The 19,853-nt window shown below is 32.9% G+C and overlaps 1 protein-coding gene across 3 annotated transcripts in view; it reads left to right on the top strand.

The window, feature by feature from the left end:
• The first annotated feature begins 5,607 nt into the window (after positions 1–5,607).
• LOC143055423 (uncharacterized) overlaps positions 5,608–19,853 on the top strand; it is a 29,178-nt gene continuing 14,932 nt past the window's right edge. Inside the window, exons 1-7 of one of the 3 annotated variants that reach the window (XM_076228564.1) lie at positions 5,608–5,682; positions 12,184–12,321; positions 13,706–13,929; positions 15,051–15,152; positions 16,561–16,719; positions 17,905–18,308; positions 18,750–18,855. In XM_076228564.1, the coding sequence (XP_076084679.1) occupies positions 12,201–12,321; positions 13,706–13,929; positions 15,051–15,152; positions 16,561–16,719; positions 17,905–18,308; positions 18,750–18,855 (1,116 nt within the window). In that variant the 5' untranslated portion in view covers positions 5,608–5,682; positions 12,184–12,200. The other 2 variants (XM_076228566.1, XM_076228565.1) reach the window with 2 other exon arrangements.

Below are 19,853 nucleotides of genomic sequence, written 5' to 3'. Positions count from 1 at the left end.
CCGTTATTTTCTCGTTTGAATTGTTTTACATTGTCTTATCGGGGCCTTTTATAGCTGACTATACGGTATGGGCTTTGCTCATTGTTGAAGGCCGTACGGCGACCTATAATTGTTAATGTCTGCGTTATTTTGGTCTCTTGTGGACAGTTGTCTCATTGGCAATCTTACCACATCTTCTTTTTTATAATTCTATTTGAAGTGATGATGCAATGGCGGAATTTAAAAGCGGTTGCAAATACGTCTACCGACCTATTAGATTCTAATTTACTGGTCACACTGCTATAGTCTACCCACCTTGGTAATATCGAAATAGACAAAAAATATCATTACTTAAAAGAAACATTCATTCAAACAATCCAATCCAATACAGCTCCAAATTACAATGAATATTCAAATGGTAAAATCAATAATCCAAACAAATTAAACTGTACAAATGCTGATGTCCCGCTCTTTGAAGATACCAACTGAGTAGCCTCAGACTATAAAAACTGGACAACTTCAGATACAACGAAAATCAAAAATCTTGTCAAACAGAAAATATATTTATTATTAACATAGCAAAAGATATTGAGAAGGAAGACAGTTCTTTTTGGATATCAAAGACTTTTCCCCGTTGGTAAATCGATATCTCTATGAACATAATAAGCTCGCCGCGTGGACGCTCTTTTACATCGCGATGACCGTGAGGGTATTCCGATGTATTGTTGCCACAGAGATTTGACTTTCGTTTTTGGCTAGTAGGGCAACCGATCGTATAAATACGCGAACTTTTCTTAGTGCAAAATAACAATAAAAAAATGTTTAGAACACAAATAAATAAGATGTAAATGTCTTTTGACGTTAGAAATGTGTATATTCGTTCATTCGTTCATTGTGTATTAATTTACGTTTTTTGATTGAGTTAAGTCTGCCAATTGATATTTTATCGTGTGTTTTTCTATGTTGTGATGTTATGCTATTGTTTCAGAAAAAGGGAGAAGGTTTGGATCCATTAAAACGTTTAATCCCGCTGCAAATGTTTGCACCTGTCCAAAGTCAGGAATCTGATGTACAGTAGTTGTCGTTTGTTTAAGTAATATATACGTGTTTCTCGTTTCTCGTTTTTTTGTATAGATTAGACCGTTGGTTTTCCCGTTTGAATGGTTTTACACTAGTAATTTTGGGGCCCTTTATAGCTTGTTGTTCGGTGTGAGCCAAGGCTCCGTGTTGAAGGCCGTACATTGACCTATAATCATGGTTTACTTTTTTTTTAAATTGTTATTTGGATGGAGAGTTGTCTCATTGGCACTCACACCACATCTTCCTATATCTATATATCTTTTCTATATTCATAAATTTAGATTGTTCAGTTGGAGGACTGGAAAGCAGTTATTTATAAGGGGAAATTTTAAAGATTTATAGATATAAGAAGATGGTGCATGAGTTGGAATGAGACAACTTTCCATCAAAGTAATAATTTGTTTAAAGTAAACCATTATAGATCAAAGTAGGTCCTTAAACACGGAGCCTTGGCTCACAGCGAACACCACGCTATATAGGAACAAGAACATTGCTAGTGTTAAACCATTCAAACAGGAAAACCAACGGTCTAATTTAAAAAAAAAAAAAAAAAAAAAAAGGAGATTCAAAAGTACAGGTCAATCATTTTGATACTTAGCTATTTGATTATTTGATTACGGCATTGTTTATTAAACTCTTATTTGATTAGATTTGCTTCCAAAACCAATTGAGAAATTTGTAAGATGTTACCATAAACAATTTGAATTTAAGCAATGGTCTTAAAACTGCTTATTTACATACAATACTACTAAGAAGTAAAATTTAAAAAAATACTGATCTCCGAGGAAAATTCAAATTAGAAAGTCCCTTATCAAATGGTATAATCAAATGATAAAACACACCAAACGAATGGATAACAACTGTCATATTTCTGACTCAGTACTGGCATTTTCAAATTTTGAAAATGGTGGATTGAACCTGGTTTTATAGCACTTCACCTCTCACGTGTATTACAGTCTCATCAAATTCTGTCATATTTACGACGATGCGTGAACAAAACAGACATAATAGGTAAAATTGTCAAAATATGGGTACAACAGTCTAATATTAATACTAATCGGTACTAATATTGATATAACAAAAACACCGCTATGATATTTTAAAAGTATCGCATTGATATTTTAAAAGTATCGCATTGTTTATTTATGTATATAAGAAAAACACAGCACTTCAAATTTTACACTGACATAAACTTAAGCTTCAACTAACTTCTGCATGTATATTTAGACTCAATTGTTGTTTATATTTGAACAATAAGTTTTAAAATTAGTATTTTCTTAATTTTTCGTTACCAAAAACAACATTTTCCGCATGGAATGTCTGCATATTTACAATTGATATTAGACAATATCGCTATGTGATATAAGAAAAGTTTTTATCGATACGCTTCTTCCATAGACTGAACATTAAATTGTGAGTTTTACTCTTAACAGACATATAACCAACCCAATTAACAGACTCATCGTCCGTATAGCTGCATACTCAATATAGATTAACCGACCAATCTCTCGGTTAGCCGAGTGTCGGTCGTGAGCCTGGTAAATGTGTTACATGTCTGTCATGACTGAGATAAACGGTAAAAGCTAGATAATGGACTCAATGTCATGTTTTTTTTTTTTGAAAACTATGGGATTAACAAATCACTTTATTATACTCGCCATATTTTGATTGGCAAATACGTTATATTGTTTTCTTTACATAATACTAGAACACACCCGTATATCGTGGGTCCGTGACTGAATTAAAGTATATAACTATGCGCAAGCCTTATTTTAGTATTAGTATTGTCATCTGATAAAGTCATGTTGATTATAAGATACACAGGTTTCTCTGCTTTCAAATCTTTCTGTTTGAACCCGTCGAACTGGAACTTATCAATTATTGATAATATTAATTATTTGGAAAACAAAAGGTCCTGGAATGGAGTATTTTTTAATCAACAGCATTGTATATTAGTTATAAATATTGAATTCTTCGATTCGCTGTTTTACGTCATGCCCGCTAACAAATTGAAAACTGTACCTATACGCCTTACTTTGATCCAGATTTTTAGTATTCGTATTGTTATCTTAGACAGTCTAACTGATTAAAATACTACAATAGGTAACAATTTGACAATTAAGTAGTGTCAACCCTGTGATTATGACCCATGTAATACTATATAGCATATTAATCCTGAATACACCGTTTGGTGGTGCGCCTGTCAGATGCGGAACGTACAGATAAGGTAATCGGTAACAGGTGAATATACTATTGGTATCGGTATCGGACTCGACCCGGAACTTCTTAATTATTGGCAATATTAATTACGTGGAAAACAAAAGGGCCTAGAGTGGTGTAATTTTTAATCTACACCTTTGTACTATATTAGTTATATATAAAGTTGAATTTTTTGATTCGTCGTTTTTACGTGATGACGGCTGACAAATTGGACCTCGTAATTTTAGTATTATAGATAATGTCAAATGTGTAATACACATTTTTGGGCTAGAAGAAATCAATAGTATATAAGGCTAATGGGAAAGTTGGGCAAGTGGGTTGATCGGGATAAAATAAGGGCAGGAAAATTTGAATCTCCCAGCAAAAACAAACTATATGTTAAAAAGTTGTAAGATTGCCAATGAGAAAACTCTCCACAAGGGACAAAATGACACAGAATTGAACAGCTATAGGGCGCCTTTGACAAAGTCCATGAAGCATAGTCAGCTCTAGAAGGCCAAGGAATTGACAGATGTAAAACAATTCAAACGAGAAAACTAACAGCCTTATTTATATACAAAATAATGAACGAAAAACAAAAATGTAATATAGCAACAAACGACGACCACTGAAGTACAGGCTCCAGACTTGGGACAAGTACGTACATGGCAAAATATGGCGGGGTTAAAATATGGATTCAAATTAGATAAATTATTGACTTGCAAGACATTAACACAGTCACCATCGATGTTTTAAACTCAATTTTTGACAATTTAATATGAGTCAAAACTGATTGATTATCATGCTAATCGACGAGCGAAGTATTATTTTTAAATTCCGCTTTGACATATGTTTTATAAAGACAGTGGCTATTTTGCGTGCTCCGACAAAGTAGCGATTTCATAGAGTTTTACATAATTAAGATTGATTTAGAAGTATAGAAATTAAGAATAGAATAAATATAGACACATACACTTTAATAAGAAATCTCTATACAAACCAAGCCTTCTTTAAACATTTAAACAAAACGTGCATATACATATTATTAAAATTGATAATATATTCTTTACAGTCCCTAAAACATGACTTTTTAAATCATTTAAAACAAAAGAAAATTATTAAAATTGATACTAGTATTTTTTTTCTTTAATAGGAAGTTTAACACAGAAAGCATCAACATTTAAATTGATACTAGCACTTTTTTTTATTTAATAAGAGGTATAAAAAAAAAAAAAAGGCCGTGGCTATTTTGCAGACTCCGGCAAAATAGCGATTTGTATACAGTTTTGTTATTTTGCCGGTCTTAACTAAGGTTAAAATAGAAGTAGAGAAATTAATAATAGAAAAATATAGAAACATACACTTTTTATCAGAAATCTCTCTACAACTATGTCTTCTTTAAACCTTAATATAAAACGTGCATATTATGTTTGATATTCTTTACTTGAATAAGAAGTCTCTAAAAACATGTCTTTTTAAAATATTTTTAAAAATTAACATATTAAAATTGGTACTAGTAATTTTTTTCTTTAATAGGAAGTAAAACAAAAAACATATAAATATTATTAAAATTGATACCGGTCTAGAACTTTTTTTCTTTAATAAGAAATCAACATCAAACTGCCATATTTACGAGCGTTACAAAAGCAGTGCCTCTGTGGTGAATGTATTTCAAGTCTGGCACCAGAAAGGTGCTGCCACTACAGACATGAACTGAACATAACTCTTGTTTATTTTGGTGTCTGCATCACTTTTGCAAAATTTGCAGATATATACATTTCAGTATTCAACATTCATAGAATAAGGAGGCTATTTTGCCAGAGCCGGTAAAATAGCACCTAATTACGAGGCTATTTTGCCAGAGCCGGCAAAATAGCCACTGCCATAAAAAAAATATATAATATACCAGCAAAGCATACGAACCCATTTAAAAAAAGACAAATCGGAGACGGTAAAATAGACACTGCCTTTTCTAAATGTTTAAAACCCAAAAAAAATCGTATTCTGATACCCCCCAATTATTTCTTTATTATTTATTCTTCTTTAATTTTACTTTTTCCTCTATTCTTATTTATTATTTCAGAGACATATATAATGAAATTGTATTGTTTGGCCTATATATTTCTATAAGTAAAGTTACTATTTTTTTATCATGTTTCGGCACTGTATTCAGTCCCGTTTTATTCTAGTCCGTAAAGTTAAAATCCCATCATATAGATTTTGGATTGTGTTGATTGGTTAGACATGTAAACTGGCTCTTAATATTAGGGGTATTTTTTTAAGATATCAAGTACCGATCTGGATAGCCGGAATCAGCACCTGAAACGGCTTTAGTTTTAGAAATGTAACGTCACAAACGACAGATGGCGGGAACAATGAATAGTGGGGCAACATGAAATTGAAGGAATTTCTAGTATTGTGTTTGTAAGTAAATTCGCTGACACCATAATTTAACGGAACTCCTAGAGTGACAGATAATTAAGCATTGTTAAGGTCCGTTCGTCTTTTGCACACAGGTGTCTTTCAGTTTCACTTATAGCTGTTGTTTTTTTTTTCTAATTCTTTTACGATGACGATTTGCCAAGCAATGTATTCTTCTGCTTCTGCCTGATAATGGCCACAATCAACGAGCTGATTATTATGCCATGTATTTGCTCATATGAAAAATAACAAAATTCATAAAACAGTTTCATATTTAATAGACAAAGTCATATAAATACATAAATATCACGGTATCTCAAATGAGAAAATATCAATTCAGAATTTCAATACTCCTTCGAACCTCCCCTTTTTGGACAAACGATGCGGTGAAAAATACCCATTATATGTTAACCAATTCAAGGAAACTTTTGGCCTTAGTGCTATCTAATTGAAAAAAAAAATATGATACTAGTAGTCTTTAACTAAAATATCCAATCAATCAAGTTGTGACGTCAACCTTCCAAGACAAAATAAATATACCCATTGGTTCCCATCGACTTTGTTAGACTAGATCATGAACCTCATTATTCTATGACTAGGGAACAAAAATCGATCCAGTAAAAAAAACATTTTTCTATACCCATTTAATTTTCAATCCAACCAGAGCAATGTCTGAAAACGTTTTTCAATATCGTTGACCAGTTCAAGATCCAAAACTAAAACATGCGTTAATACAAAATTCTATTTCAGAGTAAGGCACGAACAATTCCGTAGATTGACGACCGTTACTCCAAAATATCCCTTGGATTAACCATCTGTCTGATAATGAACTCCATCTCTTTATAAACCCAAAATCATAAAATATCTAGCTAGTGCACAATTCCCTCTATTTATTCTGGAACGGAAACGTTACATTAATATTTTAGAACTGTTTGACTACAAGACCGAAAAGAAATATACAGTCCGCCAAAAGTTAAGCACCACCTACTTTTATTGCATCGATTTTTTTTCAAATTTAAAAAATCAATTGTTCCTCGAAAAATAGAAAACAATCATATAGCAATTTTGCTAATGTATACCATAAACAAACCACAAATATAATTTTGGTCACTTATGAAGGTTCTATGCATATAGGTTTTTTGTTCATAGAAATAGTGTAAATTACACAATTAAGAAATGGAATTTAAGTTTCACTGTGATTTTATTTTTTTACAACAATTAATCACCCAATACCATTAAAATTTTCTACACATAATCTTTGGTATGTTTGGCAAATTTAATGTCAATATTTGAGTCAATAGCATGTGTAACAACCTCATTTCCGGTACAGTTTCATAACACGACCTATCTTTCTCGGTACAAGCCTTCAAAACTTTAGTTGAGGAAATCTGTTGCATTAAACAACAAATGTCACTTTTAAATCGACAAACTTTTGTAAAGGTGAATCTCTGCGATTGAGATTTCCGACAATGGCTTCTCAGACATGTTTGACAGGGTTCATGCATGGAGTCAAGGAAGGCCAAAAATTAGTGTAAATGGCTGGTTGCTCTTTGGACTCGGTTAAAATTCTTGCCCTGCGTGGTATAGCGTTGTCATTCAGGTACAAGTGTCTTGACAATGTTGACGCAAGTGGGGGATTACTAAAATGACGGACTACAATATGTTAAGGCACCAAATCTCTGTATGTCTGTTCGTTTATGTTACCCTGCAGAATATGCATACCCAGCTTATAACGGTATAAGAAGCAACCCCGTACTGGAACACAACCAGCAATGCAAACAGTCCTTGTGCAAATATTGTTTTTGGTCATAGGCCGTTTTTTTCCCCTGCGAAATTCGTATTATGGCGTCTTCTGGCAGTAAAGGAAACTGACTCCCATCTGACCAATGAGTGTTTTGTCAGGTTCTTATGTTCAAGCATAGATGTTCATTATCCCATTTAAACCTGACAGTAGAGTGCCTGCTTGAAGGTACAGGTCTCTATACACCACGACATGCTCTTCGTTTGCCTCTATAAAGTCGACGGACCAATGTACGAACACTTACACGACCACCTGGAGAAACAGTGTATTTATAAACGCACATATGACCTTTGATAAAAGGTTGGTTGACTGCTTTATCGGAGTGCAATCTTTTTGGTCGTAATGAATTTTTTTAGTGTATGTTAAAGGTAATTCATAACACCAAACATTAATATTTTTTTTGCAATAGTTAAAAAAATATTGCCAGTTATATTTCGGTGGTGCTTAACTTTTATATCAAATGAGAAGAAATAAATATTTAAGTCAAACATCAAAATACAAAATAAAATGAAATTTAAAGTACAACTTACCAGTACGAAAGTTTTCCCCAATCTAAAGAAATACTGCTCTGACGAGGTTTAAATATCCAAGTCTGGATATTGAGTTCCAAGCATGAGAAAAACGATTCCCGCGAAAAAGTGACCGGACAATATAGTTATGTATAGTATCTTAAAATAGAAAAAGGGGAATTTACGATGACCCATAAACGTTACAATATTATAACACAACTCTAAAACTGAATATTGAAACGTAACATTTATATTTATCTTTTAAAATAAAGGTCTGACATTTTACTTTGCAATATTATTGACATGGACATGATTTCCTAGGAAAATAAGTCTGGGTACATGTATACATTTCATTAAATTTTTAATGCCCCAGCTCTTGATCGAAAAATATTTAAAAACATAAAAATTGCATTTCCATGTAAATAATTTGTTTCATTAAAACATTCCTTTTAGATACAGGAAATGGACAAATTTACCTAGGAATATTAATGACATGGACAAAATTTCCTGGGAAAATTAGTCTGGGAACATAAACTTTATTAAAAGAATTGATACACAACTCTTTATAACAATATCAAAATATAACATTTTCATTTACCTTTAAAAACAAAAGGACATGGACGTTTATACCTAGGAACATTATTGACATGGACTAGAATTCCTAGGAAAATTAAATTACTAACATAGGACAAAAGTACTCGTAAATTTTGTAACCATGGACTTTTTCTACTAAGTTACATGTGTGCGCCCAGACATATTTTACCAGCACAAATTTATCTCTTACATAAATATACATGTAATACAACAAAGCTCATTTCTTGTCCCCTTAGCAACTAGTATTTAAATCATTTTATCAGTGTTATGGGTGCAAATTTATTAACTTTTATTTTTGCTTCTCATGTTTTTGTAAGGTGTCATTTAATTCTAAACCTGAACTTGACATATACATTGTTGAAAGATGAAATATAATTGATAACTGTTTTCAACAATGAGAAAACCCTAAACTTTATAATCTGCTTTAAGGTGGTACCCAACACTTTTAACTAAAAATTAATTTGGCTCGTTTAATTTTCTTAAAATTTTGACAAAGTATTTACTTTCACCCTTTTACAAAAATATATAAAAATTTCAAAAAAAATTAACCAACCGTTTTATCAGAAAAATTGCACTGGTTATATAGCAGTTTGACAAACACTTATTTTGATCATTGAGAAGCTTCATATTCCCTTAACAACACAACGTAATTAAAACGTTTAACTGATTTTACAGAGTTATCTCCCTGTAGTGTAAGGTACCACCTTAAAAAGCACAGACATGAAAATATGAATCATTTTTTATACAAACGGCCTACTTTAAATTTATAACCAAATCATTCACTACAAAGATAAATGACAGACATGAACCACTGAACTACATGTACATTCTCCTAACTTTGGGCAGTCATAAAGAATGCGGTAATGTGTCTATCTAAGGAAAGGGTTTGATTCTAATCTTAAATAGTCTGGTTAAAATCCAAATATCTGAGGCAAAAATACATTCTGGAAAACCATTACTTGTATACATTTTTCACACTACAGTCATAAAAATAAGTGAAGATGTGGTTACTATAATTATTGATAATGAGACAACTCTCCACAAGAGACAAAATGAGGTAGAAGTTAGCAACCATATACATTTAGCCTAGGTCACTTTAAGTACAATGATCAAAACCAATACTGTATAACAAGAACTATGTATTAAAGACCCATAGGTATGACAAATAATGTGAAACAATTCAAACAACCTGATTTATCTCTAAAGTAATAAACAAAAAAACAATCTTATGTCACCATCTTATAAAATGGTGTTTATATGTCTCAACTTGTACGATTGGCTTGTGTACATGTATGCAACAACATATTAGATTTTAGCGTGAGAAATTTAATGTATTACTGAAAAATTATTACATTAGGGTTATCGATATCACCAGTCAGAGCTCAGACATAACAAGTCGATTTTTGTTTTTGCCTTAAAGAAGTCAAAACATGTATTTATTATAAAAATGTGTATTCAGTTTTAGACTTATCTAAGTCTAAAAATGAAAGACTTGTTTAAGTCTATTTATGTTGATGAAAAAACTTAATTTTAGTTTGTGTCCAAAGTACACCACCTATGACAACAAAAACCTGTCTGAGAGTTCTCAAGGACTTGAGCTATCGTAATTTAATTATCTAATTGAACATCCTTACTAAACACAGATGTTTTACCTCATTAAGTGTGGTTCCATGTGGTTGCATTGTAAGGTTAATTAACATTACCTCCGATTTTTTAGACTCTCATTCTAAATTTTTCTTTAGAAGACAAAGCATTGTCTTTCAATGAGGTCATTATTTGATTTAGATGCATGGCCTTTTTAGCTCACCTGGCCCGAAGGGCCAAGTGAGCTTTTCCCATCACTTGGCGTCCGTCGTCGTCCTGCGTTAACTTTTACAAAAATCTTCTCCTCTGAAACTACTGGGCCAAATTAAACCAAACTTATCCACAATCATCATTGGGGTATCTAGTTTGTAAAATGTGTCCGGTGACCCGGCCAACCAAACAAAATGGCCGCCATGGCTAAAAATAGAACATAGGGGTAAAATGCAGTTTTTGGCTTATAACTCAAAAACCAAAGCGTTTAGAGCAAATCTGACATGGGGGTTAAATTGTTTATCAGGTCAAGATCTATCTGCCCTGAAATTTTCAGATAAATCGGACAACCCGTTGTTGGGTTGCTGCCCCTAAATTGGTAATTTTAAGGAAATTTTACTGTTTTTGGTTATTATCTTGAAAATTATTATAGATAGAAATAAACTGTAAACAGCAATAATGTTCAGCAAAGTAAGATTTACAAATAAGTTAACATGACCGAAATGGTCAGTTGACCCATATAGGAGTTATTGCCCTTTATAGTCAATTTTTAACCGTTTTTCGTAAATCTTAGTAATCTTTTACAAAAATCTTTTCCTCTGAAACTACTGGGCCAAATTAATCCAAACTTATCCACAATCATCTTTGGGGTATCTAGTTTAAAAAATGTGTCCAATGACCCGGCCATCCAACCAAGATGGCCGCCATGGCTAAAAATAGTACATAGGGGTAAAATGCAGTCAACATGACCGAAATGGTCAATTGACCCCCTAAGGAGTAATTGTCCTTTATAGTCAATTTTCAACAATTTTTATAAAATTTGTAAATTTTTACTAACATTTTCCACTGAAACTACTGGGCCAAGTTCATTATAGATAGAGATAATTGTAAGCAGCAAGGATGTTCAGTAAAGTAAGATGTACAAACACATCACCATCACCAAAATACAATTTTGTCATAAATCCATCTGCTTCCTTTGTTTAATAGTCACATAGACCAAGGTGAGCGACACAGGCTCTTTAGAGCCTCTAGTTATAAATATGCATGGGTCTTGAAGTTAACCAATTTTGATTACTTATCGACTTGTAGGAGACAATATTTGCAACTTTTTGATTCTGGTCATTTATTTCTTGCTTAACAATATTTGACTTGTTAAAGTCGTATTTTGTCTTTCATTAAAGGGAGACAAATCCTAAAACTTACAAATATAGACCTCTATGAGTCAAAAGCAGATTCAGACTTATTTATGTCTGAGCTCTGACTGATCACAAACTAGTCAAAACATTTACTAGATTTTCTCGCTACATTGAAGACCCATTGGTGGCCTTTGGCTGTTGTCTGTTCTATGGTCGGGTTGTTGTTGCTTTGACCATATGTTGACACATTCCCCATTTTCTTTCTCAATTTTATACGATACAGGGGTTCAAATTAGTTTGTCAATGGTTCTAAAATTAATCGGTCTTTTTTTTGGAAGGGCTATTAATTTTTGAATTAAAAGGTCAAGGACCTCCATTTGTTACACTGATGCTTTCTACAGAACTTGATTTTTAAGATGGACCATTTTATTTGAAAACATATGTAAAGCAAATTTGAACCCTTGCTATATACATTTTGTACATCAGCAAACGACTTACACATGCCTTTTGAACTCTTAATTGTTATTTTTATGTCACAACTATAATTGTAAGCACCTCATATTACTCATAATTACCAAGTATCAGAGAATATATGATGACATTCAAAGGAGAAATCTAGAGTAATTAATAATTGATCTAAGTTAAAATGATTTTATTTTAATGCTTCCAGGTGAAAAAAAGATAAGAATGACGACGTCTCCAAGACTCATGCAAAACCTAGCAAATGCTAGAATGGCCAATAATACCAGTATAACTGCTGCAGCAGAAGTAACCAGACTGGTCAGACAACACTTTGATCCTCCACCAGGTTAGTAATAAGGGTTAGTCCATTCAATTTGTATGGGGGACTAGAGGTAGTATGACTGCTGCAGCAAAAGTAACCAGACTGGTCAGACAACACTTTGATCCTCCACCAGGTTAGTAATAAGGGTTAGTCTATTCAATTTGTATGGGGGACTAGAGGTAGTATGACTGCTGCAGCAAAAGTAACCAGACTGGTCAGACAACACTTTGATCCTCCACCAGGTTAGTAATTAAAGGGTTAGTCCATTCAATTTGTATGGGGGACTAGAGGTAGTATGACTGCTGCAGCAAAAGTAACCAGACTGGTCAGACAACACTTTGATCCTCCACCAGGTAAGTAATAAGGGTTAGTCCATTCAATTTGTATGGGGGACTAGAGGTAGTATGACTGCTGCAGAAGTAACCAGACTGGTCAGACAACACTTTGATCCTCCACCAGGTTAGTAATAAGGGTTAGTCCATTCAATTTGTATGGGGGACTAGAGGTAGTATGACTGCTGCAGCAAAAGTAACCAGACTGGTCAGACAACACTTTGATCCTCCACCAGCTTAGTAATATGGGTTAGTCCATTCAAGTTGTATGGGGGAACGAGGGTAGTAATAGTATGACTGCTACAGCAGAAGTAACCAAACTGGTGAGACAACACTTTGATCCCCAACCAGGTTAGTAATAAGGGTTATTCCATTAAAATGGATGGGGGACTGGAGGGAATGAAAGGAAAAACCACAGACATCCCCCTAAAAAAAAGTACAAAACCCAAACAAAGTAATTTTTCACACTTCAAAAGAACATGAATATACACTTGAATACATCATTTATAGTTTTGACCAATTGTTTGACAGGTAATTATCATCTCTGTGGTAGAATATTCTGGCACTCAAAATTGCAATGATTATAAACTTGATTTTACTTATATATCATAAAAATATCAGGTAATAATCTTTCACATAGATGACATTTAAAGGTATGAACTATAGATTGATTACAGTGCTAAAAATGTTGTTCAAGTGACTGAAAAACTAATAAGACGAACCTCAGGGACTACACATGAACCTGTTCCAGCTTGACCAACATGGCTTAGAACTATTAAAATGAATTTCTTAAATGTGTCATCACCAGTGTTTTCCATAATTCAGCCTCATCTTTCATGCAGAATTTCATGAGGGTCTGGGTTGGGTTTTTGCCTTATCAAATAAGACGAGAGAAATGGTTTTCTGCAGAAAATACCTTGAAGTCATGAAAGAGATTTTTTGTAGGAAATGATACAATTGGTAACCATGGTCACAGGCACTTTTCTTCTTGTAATTTCTATTGGTTTAATGTAAATTTCAAGTTACTTAATCATGTGAATGTTGTCAGAAATAACCTAAACCATGATATATTTAAGCATCTCCATACAGATATCGGAAGGTGTGTCAGAAGACCAGTCAAACTTTGTTGCACGAAAGACCAGAAAGTACTTGGCAGGAAAATTATGAACGAAGAGACCATCACATGAAGTGTGGCTACTATAGTCTTCCAAATGAACCCTACAGAAATGTTGGTGGTCAGTTTGACCTTGATCCCTATGACCTTGTGTTGAAGACAATTTCAAAAAATTTAGATGTGAAGGTAATATAATTGATGTGGTCAAAACCATTACTTGTAAAGTGTAAAGCCATGCAAAAAGAAAGGTCTGATTTTATCCAAAGATTGTTGGTTTTCCCTAACCCTTGGAGGTCAGAAATTATCCTTTGGGTCATTTCATTTAACCTATGAGAGGGAGAATCTTTTTACAGGCAATTATCAGTGTGTCTTTATATTAATAATCTGATAATTCTGTAAAAAATAGTTTTCAGAATTTTAAGTCAGTTGTTTAAGAAAAATTCCTGGTGGCTGTAGAGTCAAACTACACTACAGCTCAGGTGGATTTTGCTTTGTCCACAGGTGGAGTGGGCACCGGGTGGGCAAAATTTCTATCTTGTCCACCCTGTCCACTCATAGAAGTGGGCATGCAATTTCTTTTGTTTAAGCAAAAAACTTGCAAGTACAATCAATTGAAAAAAGCAGATAAGCAATTATAATCAATGTTTTTACAAAAAAAGAGATAGCTGGAGTGGGCACGGGTAGGCTGTCCACAGTGTGCCGGTGGAAAAAGCAAAAGCCACCCGGGCTGTTGTGTACATGTGCCTTGTTTGATGGAAAAAATTAGTTTTTCCGGCTTACCAAAACTTTAACATTTTCTTCTGATTTAGGAAAGCAGCATTTTAAATGGTAAACAGAAAATTATAATGTTATAAATAGTAAACATAATATAAAAAAAAGATGTGGCATGATTGCCAATATGAGATGTTACTCTCCACAAGAAACCAAATGACACAGAAATTAGCAACTACCTGGTATAGGTCACCGTACAGCCTTTGACAACGAACACAGCTCATATCGTATAGTCAGCTATTAAGGCTCGAAATGACAAATTTTAAACAATATAAAAGAGAAAACTAACGGCCTAATTTACAGATTTATGCACAAAAAAAGAACGAAAAACAAACATGTAACACATCAACAAACAAGAACCATATTAAATTACAGGCTTCTGACTTGGGACAAAATATGTAGTCAAGAGAAATGCAAGAAAAGAAAAAAAAATGATTTTATTAATAATAATCTACTGAAAAGAACAGGAGAGATAACTCTATTTTCAAAATACTTGGATACATGTTCATCACTGAGCATCTAAGCATGTTTTACAGGTTTGGGATGCTAGATCAAGACAAGGGACCGCTACTAAATCAAGACGAACACCTCAAAAGAAAAGAAGACAAAGTTTACTTCCCCCAATATCACATGAAAAGGTAAACATTAGCAGTCCGAACTAGAAGATTTTGTCCCTATATATAAGGTAACCATTATTACCAGTCCGAACTAGAAGATTTTGTCCCTAAATATAAGGTAACCATTATTACCAGTCCGAACTAGAAAAATTTGTCCCTAAATAAAAGGTAACCATTATTACCAGTCCAAACTAGAAGAATTTGTCCCTAAATAAAAGGTAACACTTATTACCAGTCCAAACTAGAAGAATTTGTCCCTAAATAAAAGGTAACCATTATTACCAGTCCAAACTAGAAGAATTTGTCCCTAAATAAAAGGTAACCATTATTACCAGTCCGAACTAGAAGATTTTGTCCCTAAATATAAGGTAACAATTATTACCAGTCCGAACTAGAAGATTTTGTTCCTAAATATAAGGTAACCATTATTACCAGTCCCAACTAGAAGATTTTGTCCTGAAATATAAGGTGTTACCATTATTACCAGTCCGAACTAGAAGATTTTGTCCCGAAATATAAGGTAACCATTATTACCAGTCCCAACTAGAAGATTTTGTCCCGAAATATGAAATCTTATTTCAAAATGAATAGTGTGTGTTTCATATCAATGTTTGAACATGTGATTAAGTGAAAGATTTTTTGTAAAGCTTTTTTTTTTAAAGAAGGGATGTCAACAACCACTTAGTATCACTAAGTAGATCAGAGTAGGATACTGAAATGATACTTGAGTAATTGGTTTCTTGTGAGAAAGTTATTTCCTTGGTAGAGAAAAAAATAATATAGTGCCTCCTATAAAATTTATTATTAAATAGGTTTTAAATATTTGCATTTAGTTGTCACTTGATTTCCTCAAACAGAGGTAGGCTATGAACAAGAGCACCTTTCAAAGGCTTTCACTTTTAGCTATAATTGTGTCAGTCGTTTGACCACCTAGGTACAGGTTGCAATTAAAAAAGTGATATTGAAAAGTAAACAAATTCTAAAAATTCCTTTAAAACAGCAATTTCTATTCAACTTTAAAAAAAAATATATTTTATCTTACCAAAGGTTGCTGGTTCTGACTAAACCAATAAAAACACAGTCACCAACACCAAATATCCAAGTATGTTGAATAAGTGCAGCATAACACACAGACATTCAATTAACAATACTTACGGCATTAGCCTTTTTCGTGCTAAGGAAGTGTAAAGCAAACACTAATCAATCAATGATCCTATCACTGGAATCTTCTCAATTTGAGGGAAACATATTTGTTATAGACATTGCAGTCTGAATTGCAAAATCTGTTAAACTACATACAGAATTAACTCTTAATTATAACTTCCCATACTTGGGAATCTGGATTATCCTGAGTGCTTTAAACTGCTTCCTTTCAAACTCATATTTTTAATTGATGAAGAAAAAAAGACTTTTTGGGTTTTTTTTGTAGAGAGCTAAATCTCCCACAAAGTCAGAATGTCAATTACTTGAAGATAAACAATCAGATGGTGGAATCAGTACCATAAAAGATCAGATAATTGACCTTCAAACAGCCAAGAAATATGTACTGGCAGGACAATCATTCGAAAACTTCATTAAACAACTACAGGTATGAATACAGCAAGATACTATGGTTTCATTTATTTTTGTGGATACCAATTTTCATTGTTTGAGTAAAATCCCTACCTACCTACCCACCTGCTGATAGTGTGGGTCGGCAATGCCAAACAAACAATTTTTTAAGGGTGGCCCCGCTTACTAGAGATATCTTCTATGTTAATAAGATTGCTGACGTGAGTTAAGACATGACTTCTAACATTGCTTTTTATTTAGGTAGCAATACACAGTTAGGAGTTTAGTTTCGCATTTTGGCCCCTGTGGATTTTTCAAATAGGAAAGTTATTGTGTAATAAAATTCATTTTTAGACAGCTGAGTGCTAATTTAGTCTTCAAAGATGGTTTATAAGAGCATCAAGTTTATTTTTTACATGTTTTATGGGCTGTTTTCTGTTTGACAATCCGTTTTTTCATAGCTAGACCTGCACTCGGTCCAGAAATTAATGTAATGTTTACAAACACTTTTTTCCTACACGAAGTTTTTGACGCAATTTTACGAAAAAATGAGATGAAAGACATATGATTTTCATTGGATTTGCTGAATGATATATGTACACAGTTTCAGAAAAGGTATTACTTCAAGCGATTGAAATTCTACTTTTAGCCAAATTTTGGGGAAATATGTGACATCTTTCCCCCCCTTTTTGCAATATTTTATAACAAATAAATGCAGATTGTTGCCATGGATACACCCAAAAGAAATTATATTTTACCATTTTATATACTGGATATAAAATCTATGAAAGATTCTGATTACATACATATGCCCATATATGACACAAACAGTAAGCTTGATATTGCAAGAAAGCAATGAATAGGGGATGGTAAAATTTATAAGGGCAAATTTTAATATTTTTTCCTAACTGTTTATTGCTACCGAAGACATTCAGTTATGATTTGAGGTATAGATGTGTCCCTCTATTAAAGCAGTGTATTACAGTAGTCCTCAAGATATTCTATTCATCTGCTTAGATATCAGAAGAGTTAGTATTAGTGCTAATGAGACAACTTTCCATCCAAGTCAAAATTTGTAAAAATAAAGGTATGGTCTTCATTTTATGAAAATTGTTTCCTTGATATTTTCGCCTTTCAATTCATACCACAAAAATAAAACTGCCGCGAAAAAAGCAAAAATTTCCCTGTTTACAGTAACTACGTCTTTGCTTTTTCTTTTCAGGACATGAAAGCCAATAAGGTAAAGTCAATTAAAAAGAATGAAATGGTGCTCATCCCGATGTCAGATCACTCAATGGAACTCACAGACACACAACTGCAGTCTACGCCAACGCCATTGTTTGGTAAAAGTCCTGTAATAAGTTTCAGTACTAACAAGAAAAACCTTGAAGTAAAAAATAACACACCTACCAGTATGGAAAACGATCGGAAGGAAGGTACTCATATTCGACTTCAGCCTATTGAAAATAATCCAGCCATTATTCAAGATGTTCTTTCAGTGCAAGATACAGGATCTGCCAGACCCGAGAGTTCAAAAATGACAATGATAGAAAGTCGTAAAATGTCCGTTTATCTACGATCAACTACATCTGTTATGGCTGTAATGGATCTACAAGCTGCTGCAAGGTAATTTTCGTTCATAAATAATGAAGAAATATTAACATTCATCTTATCATCACTATTTTAAAAGATAATGGACATAAATTCGAAATTATTTTTTTTTTCTTAAGTAAATTAGCTGCATAAAATTTATACTATAAGAATTTGAAATATGATATTTTATTTTTACCATACCTTTCTGTCACAATTTTGTTTTGAATCTTATTTAGAAGTTTGACTGTATTATTCAGGGAACGTAAACATGGTAAAGAAAGTCTGAAGAGAATATATGGAATACCTTGAAGCAGTGAATATTGTTTTGACTTTTATTTACAGGTTTTACTGTACTTTTGTTTTATTCAGGGAACATAAAGAAAGAATAAAGAGAATACATATGGAATACCTTGAAGCAGTGAATATTGTTTTGACTTTTATTAACAGGTTTTACTGTACTTTTGTTTTATTCAGGGAACGTAAAGAAAGAATAAAGAGAATACATATGGAGTACCTTGAAGCAGTGAATATTGTTTTAAATAGTCTCTATAATATGAAAACAAAAGATTTAAAGTCAAAGGTCAGTAGGCTACAATATAAATAAGTGATCGATGCAATGGGGTGTCATCTCACATTCATGTTGAAGTCACTGGACTAGTAATTATTTAAATATACTAGTCTGGAATATTTTTCACTAGTCCGACACCTTCACGACCCAAGCCTGCCCCCCAAAAAAATTTTTTTGAAATCTAAGATGCAAAATCTTGGATTTTGAGCATACCTGAAAGGGTTTAAGCTGGTTGAAAATTTTTTTTTTAGCTAATTTTAAGGATTTTACATTTGCAAAAAATGATTAAATAAGGAAAACTTCCGACACTATTCATTTTTAGTCATTTTTACTGTCCATAAATGATAATAAAAACAATGTCAGAGTTTCCAAGTAAGGGCAATAACTCCTTAAGGGGTCAACTGACCATTTTGGTCATGTTGACTTATTTTTAGATCTTACTTTGCTGAACATTATTGCTGTTTACAGTTTATCTCTATCTATAATAGTATTCCAGATAATAACCAAAAACAGCAAAATTTCTTTAAAAATAACCAATTGAGGGGCAGCAACTAAACAACCAGTAAAATTTTTGTAAAAGTTAACGACGGACGACGACAGACACCAAGTGATGGGAAACACTCACTTGGCCCTGGCCCAGGACCAGGGGAGTTAAAAAGCTGTTACTGACATTAACTTGTTAAAAAAAAATAGAAGGATGAAAAATTCAAATACTTGTACATAATGAAAGTAGACTTACCACGCTTACTGGACATTTACAGCCTTACATTTTTTTTTTTAATTAGGCATATACTTGGTATTAAGGGGGCTCGCAGCTCTGAATCAAATTTTTTTCCTTACATAGGATTTCTCTATATTTTTCCATAAATGAACTTGAAATATAAAAATGTGGTCACCATTCATTTAAGCTCACAATCTGCCTCAGAAAAAAGCATACATTTTTGTTAATGACCTTTTTTTCTGTTGAACTAATAGGAGAAATAAAGGTAATATTGAAATAAAAAAAGATT

Source organism: Mytilus galloprovincialis, chromosome 12 (genome assembly GCF_965363235.1).
Source record: "Mytilus galloprovincialis chromosome 12, xbMytGall1.hap1.1, whole genome shotgun sequence".
Classification (NCBI taxonomy): Eukaryota; Metazoa; Mollusca; class Bivalvia; order Mytilida; family Mytilidae; genus Mytilus; species Mytilus galloprovincialis.
The sequence above is the reverse complement of the archived record's forward strand: the minus strand, read 5'-3'. Positions and strand labels throughout refer to the sequence as shown.